General features: G+C 35.9%; 1 protein-coding gene across 1 annotated transcript in view; it reads right to left on the reverse strand.

Annotated features, from left to right (window-relative positions):
- Positions 1-13,559, reverse strand: part of Pi3K21B (phosphatidylinositol 3-kinase regulatory subunit alpha) — a 293,295-nt gene that overhangs the window by 69,904 nt on the left and 209,832 nt on the right. Inside the window, exon 8 of the mRNA XM_089106583.1 lies at positions 9,647-9,748. Coding sequence (XP_088962709.1) covers positions 9,647-9,748 — 102 coding nt within the window. The remainder of the gene's footprint in view (positions 1-9,646; positions 9,749-13,559) is intronic.

Consider the following 13,559-nt stretch of genomic DNA (forward strand, 5'->3'; position numbering starts at 1 on the left):
GATTTAATGGGGCACTTAAACATACTTTCTAAAATATTGCTCATGAGAAAGAGAAATTTCTCTCATTTCCCTTCCCAGTGTGCATGTCTGGTTTAGTGGCAAATTTCATGAGAAATAGGCGAGATCAAAGAAGAAAAAAAAAAAAATTCAGCAAAGTGGTAATTTGATACTATCAGGTTCTTCATTTAATTTCTAATTGGCTGAAAAACTCTATGAAAAATTCCAATTGGCTCAAATTAGCGCTAGCTAAACCTCGGTATTAGTAAAATCTCATTGTGAATGATGCTTTACTTCATAAAAGTTAGGTGGCTCCAATGCCATAAACATATTATGGAAATTTTGTCAGTTATCAAGGGCTGTTTTGTATTTGTACCATCTGAAAACCATTCTCTTCCAAATTGTCATCATGAAACGGCCACTCAGTATCGAGTTGGAAACCCCCCAAGAAATTGACAGGGTCGCAAAACCAAGGCAATAACTGCTGGGAACAACTTTGGGGATTGGAGATCCTCCTGTCTTACTCCGGAGCCCTCAGTTCAACATCAATCTCTTCGTGCAAAATAGGACCGACTATACTCCAAGCTGGAGACAGGGGTATATCGCGGTACAAAGTGGTTGCTGAGGAACTGGCTGATTTAATGCATTGTTAAAACATCTTTTCCACTGTTTGTTAATGTTCTATGTGCAAGAAAGTAGTTGCCTTTCTTCAGGGGCGTCGTTTGGGTGGGGGGGCTGCCCCCCCCCAATAATGAGGAGAAAGAAGGTACTGTTCTTTCATCTGTAACACATGCTCGATAGATGATAAAGAAAGTAGTCAAACGGGTATCTGTCAATAAAGAATTCGATCACAAACCGGGGTATCTCATTGCGTTTACAATATTTAAACTACTATTTTTGGGGGGTTTCGGGGGGGGGAGGACGGTACCTAGGTTAGGTTACGTATTTAATATATGCTAAGCTTTGCCCCAACCCCCTCCTGATGTGCAAATATATAGCCGAAATTTGTTTCTGAACTATAATATTTTCATCCTATTTAGTTTTATTTCATTAGCATTAACCAAGCTTCACTTCTCGCGTGTCTTACAGATAATAGAACAGTACCAAAAAAATTATCATAAATCCCATACCCCTTAACTATCCGGATGTGAATCCCTGTTGCCTCCCCAATAAAAATGCTGGAGATTCACCCCTGATATCTTCAGGAGCGTGGATGAGGCCACGCTGTATTCCACACTACAGCGTGGAGGCCACGCTGTATTTAGAGTGTGTAATTATTACGGGCCCAAACGTGCATCAATGCACAAGTAATTGAGTTAAGTGTATTTTTATAGTATATTTTTTTTTGAATTAAAACCCACATTGAACTGAACTGAACTGAAAAGGACAGTACTGAGTTAGAGTATCTACGATCATTCTATGTAGAATGACAGTCTTCTATCATTCCTTGTAGCTTTATTGACATATTTATGTAACATTTTACGTTGTTGCATCAAATTATCACAATTAAGCCGATCACAAATTCAACTAGACGATACTTTGTCAGCGAGAACTTTAACAACACTCCATTTCGCAATAAACATAAACATTCGCAATCTCTTCCGATTTCTTTGACTTTTGTGCACAAGAACACTTTTTTGAGTCAGTGCTATCTTTAGAAATGGATTCCCAGCTCTTGTCTTCAGTGGTGTATTTTTGGGTAGCCAACAAAACTATAGGCTACTATATAAAACATCAACAAAACTATAGTGAGATTAACAGTCAGAACCACGGCGTGTCCTCACGACTGGTAATTCTTATTTTGTTGATGACTAAATCTATCTAATCATATACGACTCAATCAGAAGATCTCCGCGTATATTTATAAATGTCCTTATGGTGAGACAAAGTTCCACACACGATCATGCAACGAGCAACTGTTTAGCCATCCTAATAATGAAATGTTATGTTTTTCTTTGTCACCTATCTTAGCTTTATTGAGTTGAGTTACATATCAACAAAGTACAAATCCGTAAAGTATATGGAATTTATTTTCGTAAGTAAATGGAATTCTGACTTAGTTCACAGTTGACAGTAACATAGCAAAAAAGTGATCAACGAGAGTCAAGCGATGAGTCAATAATCTTTCTTTGGGGACCAACGGAGCAATCTTTGACTGTTCCTTGAAATTATTTCATGAGATTACTTCCCTTAAAGGTTAGATGAAAATCTAAGTTGTAGATCCCCGGAAAGGGGAATAGATGCCACTGATCCTCCTGTCCTTCTGAAAATAGCACATGAATTCCCCAAGTCTCCACGTACATTTATGTACGTCTCCTTGGTGTCTCCTTATGGAGACACCAAGCTCCAGCTACGATAATGTTACGAACAACTAACTGTTAGTAATCCAAAGAATGGAACATGGTCCCTCTTTTGTCATCTATCTCTGTTTTATTGAGTTAAGAATTTGCGTTATCCTTCATTACATGTCGACAGGGCACGATCTGAGGTTTATATTCAAAAGTAGATGAAAGTCAGACTATATCCATAGTTGATAGTGCCATAACAAAAAAGTGGTCTGTCTGCATGCTATCTAAGTAATACTTTGCATTTTAGATGTTTTCCTAACTTTATGTCATTTAATACCCAGAGTTTTATTTGACAAAAAAGTCAGATCCAGATAAGGGTTTGCGCCATAGGTATGGCCTTATATATTCTTTTTAACCCATAAACTTGTAACGATTATCTTATGATAAAGGTACAACACGGCTTATGCCATTATTCCTGTAGAAAAACAACAATTTCGGGTTGCTCCAGCCACGCCATCCTTCGAATTGAATAAACCGATTACATTATTTTATTATTATTTTTCTTTCTTTTTCTGAAGTCATTCATATGGCCTTTGTTTTCATTTGTGTTAATTGCTATAAGATGTTACTTTTTTTTCTTACTCTCTGCCCCATCTTTTTGTTTTACACAACGGTTTTCAAATAAATATAACTAGAGAGGCAAAACATAAATACAGCAAACAATACACACAACAAAAATGGGGTCTGCCGGTACGATATCGAAAGCCATCGAAAGGGAGGGGGGAGGGAAAATCCCTAAGGTCCTGTGGACGATATTTTTTACACGGAAATCCACGTTACATACTTAGCTGTTTAAAAAAAGAGGTGGGTCTTATGAAAAAAAAAAAAAAAAAAAAAATGTCACCGTGGTCCAGTCTTGATGGCTTAAATATCAAAGTCTTTTTTTGACATTTTGGAGGTTTTTCGAACATAGTGCCATTTATCTAAAGGGATGTGAAACACGAAATATCCAGTTTAATTATTTTGTTTCTTTACAACGACGATAAATGCGTTTGACCATCGCCTCTGTGATTTTTCAACTGAGCAATAAAGGGGCTTACCGACTCTCCTGCAACTGATACATCTTAGAGTACCACTTATGCCACCACTTGTGGCGCACCTGCTACGTCATGCACACGCAATATACGCGATTTTCGAAAGTAGAAAAAACATCAAGTGCAATTTCTATGAATTTGCATTTTCTATGCAATTTCAATTTTCATTTTTTCAATGAAAATTTTTCACTAATCTGGTTTCACATAAATCCTCCATCTAACACTCCCTTCGGCTTCCTCGTCGAGCAGATAAGGAATTTATTTTAGATTTATTTTGCATTTTATTTATTTGATTGAAATATGTGCTATACCATTAAAAACCTATGGACCCAAAAGAACAAAAGGGATTCAAAATCACAGGCACCACAAAAAAAAACAGTCAGTCACCTAGACAACATTTGGCAACACTGGCAAAAAGTCAGAAGGTCATGACGCCTCCACAAGGTTCAAAGTTAATAAAATATACATGGAAAAGGGAAATAACTTCCGGAAAATAAGATAAACAAGGTCTTATTTGGAAGCTCCTCCGGGAATATTCTTTTCTCTTCCTTAAACTCAATACAACTGAAATTATGTCCCAAGCATTGACCACCAACCACAGTTGCCATGTAAAGCTACATTTCGCCACATCGACAGATTCCCAGTCCAGGCCATACCCATGGCAAGAGTACTTATCTTAAAAATGCATCGTCTTATAGCCTATACGGAAATTAGTTTTTTTAAGTTTCCGCGGGGACAGATGTTTGTTCGAAGGTTCAAATAAGATCAGATTTGATCAGATCAGATGAGATAAGATCAGATTGACCTACAAGAATGAGCCTTTTTTGTACCAATCAGGGAAATTAGTCCACAATAAGGGTCTGTGCCTCCCATGAACTAAAACTTCCATAGATGCAAGCAGTGGATAAAGGCCAACAAGGTCTTTCTGGACCTCTTAAGATCCGAACTAACTTTTGAAAAAAAAAATGCATGTAAGACAGAATAAATAATCATTTTTAAGATACAAATTTTATAAAATTCTACGTTAAGTGAATGGAACTACCACGAATGGATCCGGAGCTTTAATGATTCCCTGGGAAGGTATCTTGAAGCACCTATATCCACTCCTTCCCCCGTCCAAAGGGCATTGACCTTTGGTGACCTTTTACAATCTTTGTGTTGTAAAAGTGAAACATTGAAAAATAGATACACTGGTCAAATCAGGCATAGGAAAGTGTTTTGAGCCTCATATCTTTGCTCAATCCTGATGCGGTAAATAAGGTTTCTAAAACTTGTAAATTTATTTCTTAAATTTTTGGGAAAGAAACTTTGGTGTGGCTTAAAATTCTACCAAAAGAACAGAAATTACCTTAACAAAAATCAGAGTCAATGAAAAAGAGATTGAAAACGCAAAATAGGGATGAAATATTTTGTCAAAATTTAGACAGTCAACAGCTATGTATATAGTCTTCTAAGCCCTGGAAACAAAAAAAGGCAGCGATAGTAGCTTGGCAATACCTTTCTACGGTATATTTTAGGCTCTGGATTTATTCCAGAAGTTTTCATTCACCTAACCTAACTACATTCAAAGATCAACAAAAGCCCATAATCTAGAATATTACCGCAATTTCCAATCCCGCTTGTTTTGCAAGCAAAAAAAAAAAAAAAAAAAAAAAAATGAATAAGAAAGCAATTTACATGTCCCTCAATAATAAAGCTTTTAATATCCATTAAGATTTGTTTCAAGCGCCTTTGGCTAATTAAAACATTATTTAATTTAATATTATTTTATCTATAATTTAGCGCCTACTTCGGAGAAAATCGCATCATAGTTCGAAAAGTGATCGAGTCACTTTTAAGGCCCGTTCACAATGGGATATTACTAATACAGAGATTTAGCTAGCGCTAATTAGACACAATTCGATTTTTCATGGAATTTTCTGATTAACCGAAAAATTTTACGGAAAATTCTGATTGGCTCAAATTAGCGCCATTTAAATAATGGTGTAGTAAAATCTCAGTGTGGATGGGCTTTGACCAATACTATCTTAAAAAATAATTTTAGCGGCAGACCGAAGAAATCGCTCCAGTTTCCTGGCAAATCCGATATCCAATTCTTTGACCTAAAAACTGCCCTTTCAAGTAAGACAAATCTTTCTTTTTAGGTATTTAGTCTTTGATCACCTAATTATTTATAAAAATTATTAACTATACAAATATTACGTACTTTCTTTAAGCCTCTTTTCTTGCATTTAAGTGACATAACATTTTCCTTAAAAAAAAAAAAAAAAAAAAAAAAAAAAAAAAAAAAAAAAAAACACATAAGAAATTCTTTGATGTCAGTTTTGTTTTTCTTACCCCCTGGAGACAATGTCTCCAGAATAGGCTGGAGCTTGTTTGGAGTTTGATCGGTGTTTTTTTATCATTGGCCAGATGTTATCCGTTTTTTTTTTACGGTCAGTTCCCTTAACCATCTTTTCCACCGTTTAGTAATTTTTGAGTCAGTTTTTGAATGCTTATCCACCGCCTATACTTTTTACTGTCCAAATAGGATAATTTCTAAAGTGATTTAAATATTTATAATTTGTTCCTGTTTTTCGTTTACGCTTGTTCTTTGTCAACTGGTAATTTGCCCATTATAATTTTGGAATTTGCTATTTTCTTGGCACCGATGCCTAATCGGTCGTTTTTTTTCTTTGCCAGATGCCATTCAATTGATTTTTTTTGCATAAGTTTTCTTAGTCACCTTTTTTCAGATCTAGTCATTTTTGAGTTAGTATTTATCCAACAACAAAACTTTTTGCTGACCAAATGGTACTTATATGATATATAGGGGCGAATCTCCAGCATGTTTAATGGGAGGGGGGGCAAGAAGGGTCCATATCCGGATATTCAAAGGGCATGGGATGTATAATATTTTTTTCCCACATTATTGGGGGGGGGAGGGGCAAGTGCCCCCTCTTGCCATCCCAAAACGACGTCCCTGATGATATACCCCTACCACCCAAGAAGTCAAGTAAGGTTAATCCTAATAAAATATTATCTAAGTGTGATAAAAATATAAACTAATTTATAAAATATTGGCACTTTGTCCTTTCTTTCACAATACATATAAAAACATTCTTTATCCTTTAAATTATTTGCAAGTAAATTTATTGTATGTAAAAACATTATTCGTAAATACAAACAACAATGAAGACCCGAAATTAGACCCTACAAAGGATAATTAGCCTGCTAAACGTAAGGTTGGGGAATAAACATTCAAACAATTCAATTCAAGCAATTCAAGCAATCCTCAATGAAGTTGTCATATATAAATGAAATCATTTCCAGAATAATTTAAACATTACAAACGTTTTTCACATACATTACGAAAAAAGGGCAATCTACCAATATTTATTGTGAAACTATTTTACGTGCCATTTCTCACACTTAGTTTTCAATGAAAAACACACAATCATGAATTGCATTCGCGACCTCACCCCTCAGCAATTTGCAAATTCTTTTCTCATCCTGGCCCCATAATTTCAGTTAGCGAAAGAGACTCGACGTCACAATAAAACATTTCCCCGCAATAAACGTCAGTGCAATATACAATCTCACCCCATATTTACTGGTATTATATGGCAAATATTTGCAGAGGGCCAAATGTTCTCATAATAAGTAGGTACAAGAAAAGTATTTGATTCGTTAATGTTCACGTTATCCCTATATATATATATATATATATATATATATATATATATATATATATATATATATATATATATATATATATATATATATACAATAAGAGATCAAATGAATTACGAAGGTATTGCTTTATCAAAATCCTGTGACAGCGATGTCAGAGGCTGCATGGAACTGCATTTCACTTACGTCAGAAAAAATAAATTTGAGGAGAAATTATAGGACAGAAATAACAAAATTGTAGTCAATAATTCAAGCAGAAGGTTCTTTCATCTCCAGGTTCATTTGTAGCGGTGTGAAAAAAAAAAGAGATGAAATCACAAAAGGTGATGGGGCAAAGAACAAGATGCAGAGGTCACCCCCTCTCAGAAATTATGTAAACCAGGTGGCGCGTGCCATACGTCGCGGAACTATCCAAGCGTTTTGGGGAGTGTACCAAGCATTTTTGGGACTATAACTGCCCAGCACATAGCGACAGTTTAAGGGGGGACAGAGGGAGCATTTGCCACGGGCGAAGAAATTTTAGGGGCGCAAAATTTCAAATAATCTAAAGGAGACCCTAGACGGTCATTCATTTTGATCAAAAGCTTCCGTCAGTCGATTGACTCAAGCATGATTGACCGTCTAGGAACCTGTTTGACACTTGAGTCAAGCGTTGACGGTGATTGATAAAAAGTTTGAATGACTCAATCATTTTGATCAAATGTAGTGTGTTAGATTAGTTTTGGCCGAGATTGAAGGGCCGATTGAAGACTAATTGAAGCAAATGTCAATGGATTGACGGAAACTTTTCACCAAAATGATTGACCATCTAGGGCCTCTTTAACACTTATAGTCACATTGTAATTTTTGAGATTTTATTTTCGGTAAAATAGAGGACGCTGCTGGCAGCAGGTATAAGCAAATTGAATCCGAACTTTTCCTTTTTCCCATATAAAGTTTTGTTAATAAATAAAAAACTTGTTAATAAACGAAAATGTTGCTAACATTTGGTCAGAAAATTTTTGGAAGACAGGGGGGGGGAAATCAATATTTTGACCCGAGTGCAAGAGAGGCCAGAACCCCCAATGAAAGCATACATAGTACTCCGAGATGTACACCTGTTGGCAGGAAGCCAGCACCCCATTGACAAGATGTTTGTCAGATATACCTGATAGATGTGCTGAACTCCTTAACGGTGAAGTAATTTAGTAAAAAAGAAGACGACTGCTCTAAAGCAACTTCAAAGTAGTTAATGTGTTTTCTGTTCAAACATTTGAATAAATTCATAATTTTTTTCAACAATTATCAAGAATAATTTATTCCCATGGTTTCTAGTACATAGTACAAGGATCTTGGGGCCTGCGCCACTCTGCCACGAAATGGCAGTTTTGAAATTCCGAAAACTGTGAGTAAACCCGTTTCGAGTTTTTTTTTTCCATAAATAAGCAAAAAAAAAAAAAAAAAAAAGAGAAAATACAAAACATGAAGCTATACAATTTAACGAGGATAAAAGGTTTTGGTAAAGTTTGGGTGGTAGTGTCTACATGTGGCATTTTAACTTTAAATACTATAGATTTACTTTAGTTCTTCAATAAACTAACATAGCCAAGTTTAGCCAACATTGTCAAATTAGAGATACACATGTCAAGGGGAAATCATCAAAAACCATTTCAAAGTTTGCATAAGCCACTGCCATTTCACACAATCTTAATAAAGCATTTACTCTGCGAACATACGTTGACGGAGAGCCCCCCCCCCTCCCCCCCAAAAATATATATATTTTTCCTCGGATTTATGGGCAATTTTTATTTAAATTATCAGAGAGCTTTTTTTATCCTTACCCTTCAAAAATTCTTACGTGGGGGTCTAATCTTCTTGATAATGGGGTAAAAGTGTTTTATCTTGATTTGCTTTTGTGATTTTCACATTAGTATGACAAAGCCAGCTACTTGTTCAAATATCTAGGATATTTTTATTATTACTAAAACCTGGTGAATGACACACTAAATAAACATAACTGAGGTGGGGGGGGGGGGTATTTATTCCCCCTTTACATTATTTACCCCATATCTTGAAAAATACACTTCGGTATTTTCATTGAAAATACTCTTTTTGGTATTTTCATTAAAAAATAAAAAACAACAAAATTCCCCGAGGTTATGAAGAATGCATTTTTCCCCTCCCCTACATTTTCAAGAATATATACTACTGTTTTGAATCCAAAACCTTAAGCTTCTAATTTTAGTTTCAGCCATACTTTATAGTAAATTACGATCCAAAAGTATATAAATATTAGCCCATCAAAAGAAACTCTGAAAAAAAAAAACATCAGCAAAAATTTATTTTCATAATTTGCCTTAGTAGCCTAACTATAATCTTACGCAATCTTATCACAGCTTAAAACCTAATTTAAAATAAATGAACTCCTCCACATCCAGCACAGCAGTTACAATGGGTCATTAAGTACGGGTAACATTCTTCGCGAAACCTTCGCCATTTCCCCTCAAGTTGCGAAACAATCTCTTTTTTCATAATTGATGTTGTATTTCCGGGCGAAAGCGGAGTTGGCAACAGCGGAGGGCTCTTCCCTTTTTCTCTATTCCCTATATCTCTTACCTGATTCGTCGATTGAATATCGATTATTCTTCTCAGATGTGACTTGGAGACAAGCGGGTAAACCAGTGGCCGAACATGTTCGGTGGGATATTAAGCCACAAGCTGAAAATAATGAAAAATAATCATGCAAAATACTGCTGCTGTAATTCAATAGGAGTTAAAAAAAACATTACTGTCAAATGCAGATTAAGGGGCTGCTAATGTTGTTGTCGCGAATTGTTCTCCAAAGCTGGAGGGCTTCGTATATTATTCCAAAGATTGGGGTAATTGAGAGAAGGGGATATATAGGGGGCCGCTAGATTGTTTGCATCCACCCCTAGACATTCAAGAATACCCTCTTTTAGTATTTGCATTAAAAAAAAAAAACCTTGCATGGATTTTCACTCCTAAAATTTGAAAAAACAACATACTTTGAAAAATACATTTGCTCCCACCCCCTATATTTTTTTTCGATTGACATCACTTATTGCAAAATGAACACACAAATAGTGAAGAAATTCAGAAATAGATTTCTCGAATCTTCTTCACATTGATCTCTTTGATTAGTCTAGAGGGAGCGTCCTATACCCCATTTTCAAACAAGTATGTATATGTATGTCTATAATTGACATAGGTCTGATTTTTTGGGTATAGATCTAAATTACAAAACAATACATTACAGACCTATCTTCTGATTTCATTGGGGATGGTGAATCCCCAAACCACACCCACATATGCGTGGGAGCTCTATAATTTCGACAATTATATGTTTTTTTTTTATTTGCAAATAGTGAGAAATGATGATTTTTGGTCCCGTTTTGAGGGTCTATCCTATTCAATTCTGAAATCTGAAACGTAAATATTCGAATTACTGATATAAAAAAAAAAGAAAACAAAGATACAACACTGGACTATTCTCAATTTTATATTTATTTGTTTTAATTTTGTATTAAAACAAATCTTTGATACTTTTTTTTGTACCTCCCCCCCAAAAAAAAAATCCTTTTGTGAAAAATCCCTGATGAGAAAGGTCAGTGAATTTCTCATAGGGGAGGGGAAAATCTAAAAATTAACTTAGATGTTTTCTGAAGCCAATTTTTTTCAATTTTTCCCAGTGCTAACGTAGTGGCGGATTTGGGGTTGGGGCTGGGACCGCTTGCTCTGGTTAAGTTGGGACGATGTAACACTTGTATAAAAAGGTTGATTAAAATAAAGATTGAAAGTTTTGTTGGTCAAATACCAGGTAAGCGGAATTTGAAAATCAGAGCCGCTATGCGGGCCACCTATTCAGGAACATGCTTCAAGACAACAAGAAGTAAAAGCACAGTCCCCTTTTCTCTGCAACAACTTGAAAATCGCAGGGATTCCCTAGCAACACGAGTCAGGTGGAACCATAAATGACAGGGAAGAACGTTAAAAAAAAAAAAAAAAAAAAACATTGTTTCACATTTTAAAAATAATTAAAGGGGTATATCACCTCCTACACCCCCAAAGCAATATCCTGAAGGTTTAAATATAAACATTTTCGTTGCAGCCTTAGAAATGAGATCCCATATTTGGGTCTTCAATCATTGCTCATAAAGTTTACAAAGAAAAATTGCTCCAATAGGTAATGATTGTCGATTGTATCGACTAGCGATTTTGATCACTGTTAGGGTTAATTCGCAATGATATTTTACTAATAGGCCTACCGATATTTAGCCATCGCTTGTTTGATCCAAACAGAAATTTCATAGAATATCTCAACCAATCAGAAGATCATGAAAAATATTATTGGCTTAAATTAACGTTAGTTTTACATCGATATTTAAAAAATATCATTCTGAATAGGCCTTTCGATTCCCACAGGATTGCCTCTTTAATGATTGGTCCTGTTTTTTTTTGTTTTTTTTTTTTTTTTTTTATAAAAAATAAAAAAAAAAATTTCAATGGCTGTTGCTCTTTTGTAAAAATAGGCAGAAAAAGTGTCTAGTTATAGAAGTTGCCAATAACATAAGAAAATTATAATACAACAATTGTACGCACTACAGAAGGTCAAGGAACGGCCTTAAGCGGCTCACGCCTCGTTTCCCAAAAATTTTCTCCCCTCTGTACAGAAGATCTGGCAAAGGCACAATTTGGACAACGTTCTTCTTATTAGTTTATAGGCTAATTATAAAAATCGGGCACTTTTGTCTTATAGCAACCACACTCAAGATCTTGTATCACGAACATGGGATAATAACCGGTTTTCATGGTCTTTATACCAGACAATATTAACTTTGACGCGATGGGAAACGACATTGCAGCTATATTTTAATTAAATATTTACTTGGTATTTTGGTTAGGTTAGTTTAGGTTATGAATTTAATATAATATGGCCAAGACCCCCTCCCATAATTCTTTGTTGTAGTTTTCATAATTTTGTTGATAAAGTATTATATTTTCATCACATTTTATTTTATTTCATTAGCATTAACCAAGCTTCACTCGACAGAACTGAGTATGGTTTACCAAACTACGTATAAAATCTGTTACATTTAAATGAACCTACAAACTGTACGCAATTCCTACATGGATATGATTAGCTGGGTGTTGCAAACACTTACCCATTATATCAAGCAACTAGTGTGCGTGTAACTGAACCACCGTGTAACTGAACCACAAGCAACTAAACCCCTGTAACTGAATCACCGTGTAACTGAACCACCGGGCAACTGAACCCCATTTAACTAAACCCTCGTGTAACTAAACCCCCGTGCAACTCAACCTCATTTAACTGAACCCCCATGTAACTAAACCCCCGTATAACTGAACCCCCGTGCAACTGAACCCCCGTGCAACTGAACCCCCGTGCAACTGAACCACCGTGCAACTGAACCCCCGTGCAACTGAATTAATGAACCACTGTGCAACTGAACCACCGTGCAATTGAACCATTGTGCAAATGAACCACCGCGTAACTGAACCACCGTGCAACTAACCACCGTGCAACTGAACCGTTGCACCGAAGCAAATAATTAACCTTTTTCAAACCAAACGGTAAACAACTACCAGCGTAGAAAATACCACAAAACGAAAACAACAAAATAATCAAAGTGGTAAAAAAATTACAGTATGTAGACGGTGAGAGCCGCCATTTAACCCCCCCCCCCGCAAAAATATCCCTTAAGGAAAATATCCCGCAGAAAATAACACCTCGCGGAAAATACCCCCTCCCAGAAAATACCTACCCGTGGAAAATCCGCCCCCCAAAAAACACCTCTTGCGGTTGGTTAGTCTCCAATTACTTTCGCCTTATAAAAAAAAGACTAGAAATGCCAGGGGATTATCAAACAATTTCTACCTCCATCCTCCAGTCGTCTCTCTCTTAGAGCTAATTCTGTATTTATTTGAAGGCTCAATGAGAGGTGAGATGTTTTGGCATCAAAATGCACCCTTTGAGGTATCTCCTCTTTCTAGCTACAAAACAATCAGATAACCCTATTGCAGAAGTTTCATTTCCTTTTTAAGTTTTTTGATTGGTCTATAATTGCTTACAGATAGTATTTGGCATTGGGAAACATACGGAAATTTTTTGTGTGAGGGTTTTCTGGAGGATCTTTCATGAGAAGAAAGTATTTGAAGGGAAGGGGGGGGCAAGATTTAAGCATATAGTCCTGCTTGCCATTTCCCTTAGAACTTCTCAACTAAACTAAAAAATAACACAACTCAAAGCAGATTTTAAATTTTTAAAACTGTGATCTCCACGAGGGGGTATTTTCTAGGTGACGAGGTTGCCGTCGGTGAAAGAGGGGAAATTTTCAGCGGGGGAGGGGGTAAACGCTTAGACCCGTAGAAAGTGACAGGGTGAAGGTAACCCCCATTAACAGATATAAAAAAGAGAAATAAATCTGGATTTTAGAGTTTATGACGTCCGATGTTCTTTATTCTTGTGATAACAAAACAGAGCATT

Source organism: Artemia sp. Qi Xiang Cuo, chromosome 21 (genome assembly GCF_049724085.1).
Source record: "Artemia sp. Qi Xiang Cuo chromosome 21, ASM4972408v1, whole genome shotgun sequence".
Classification (NCBI taxonomy): Eukaryota; Metazoa; Arthropoda; class Branchiopoda; order Anostraca; family Artemiidae; genus Artemia; species Artemia sp. Qi Xiang Cuo.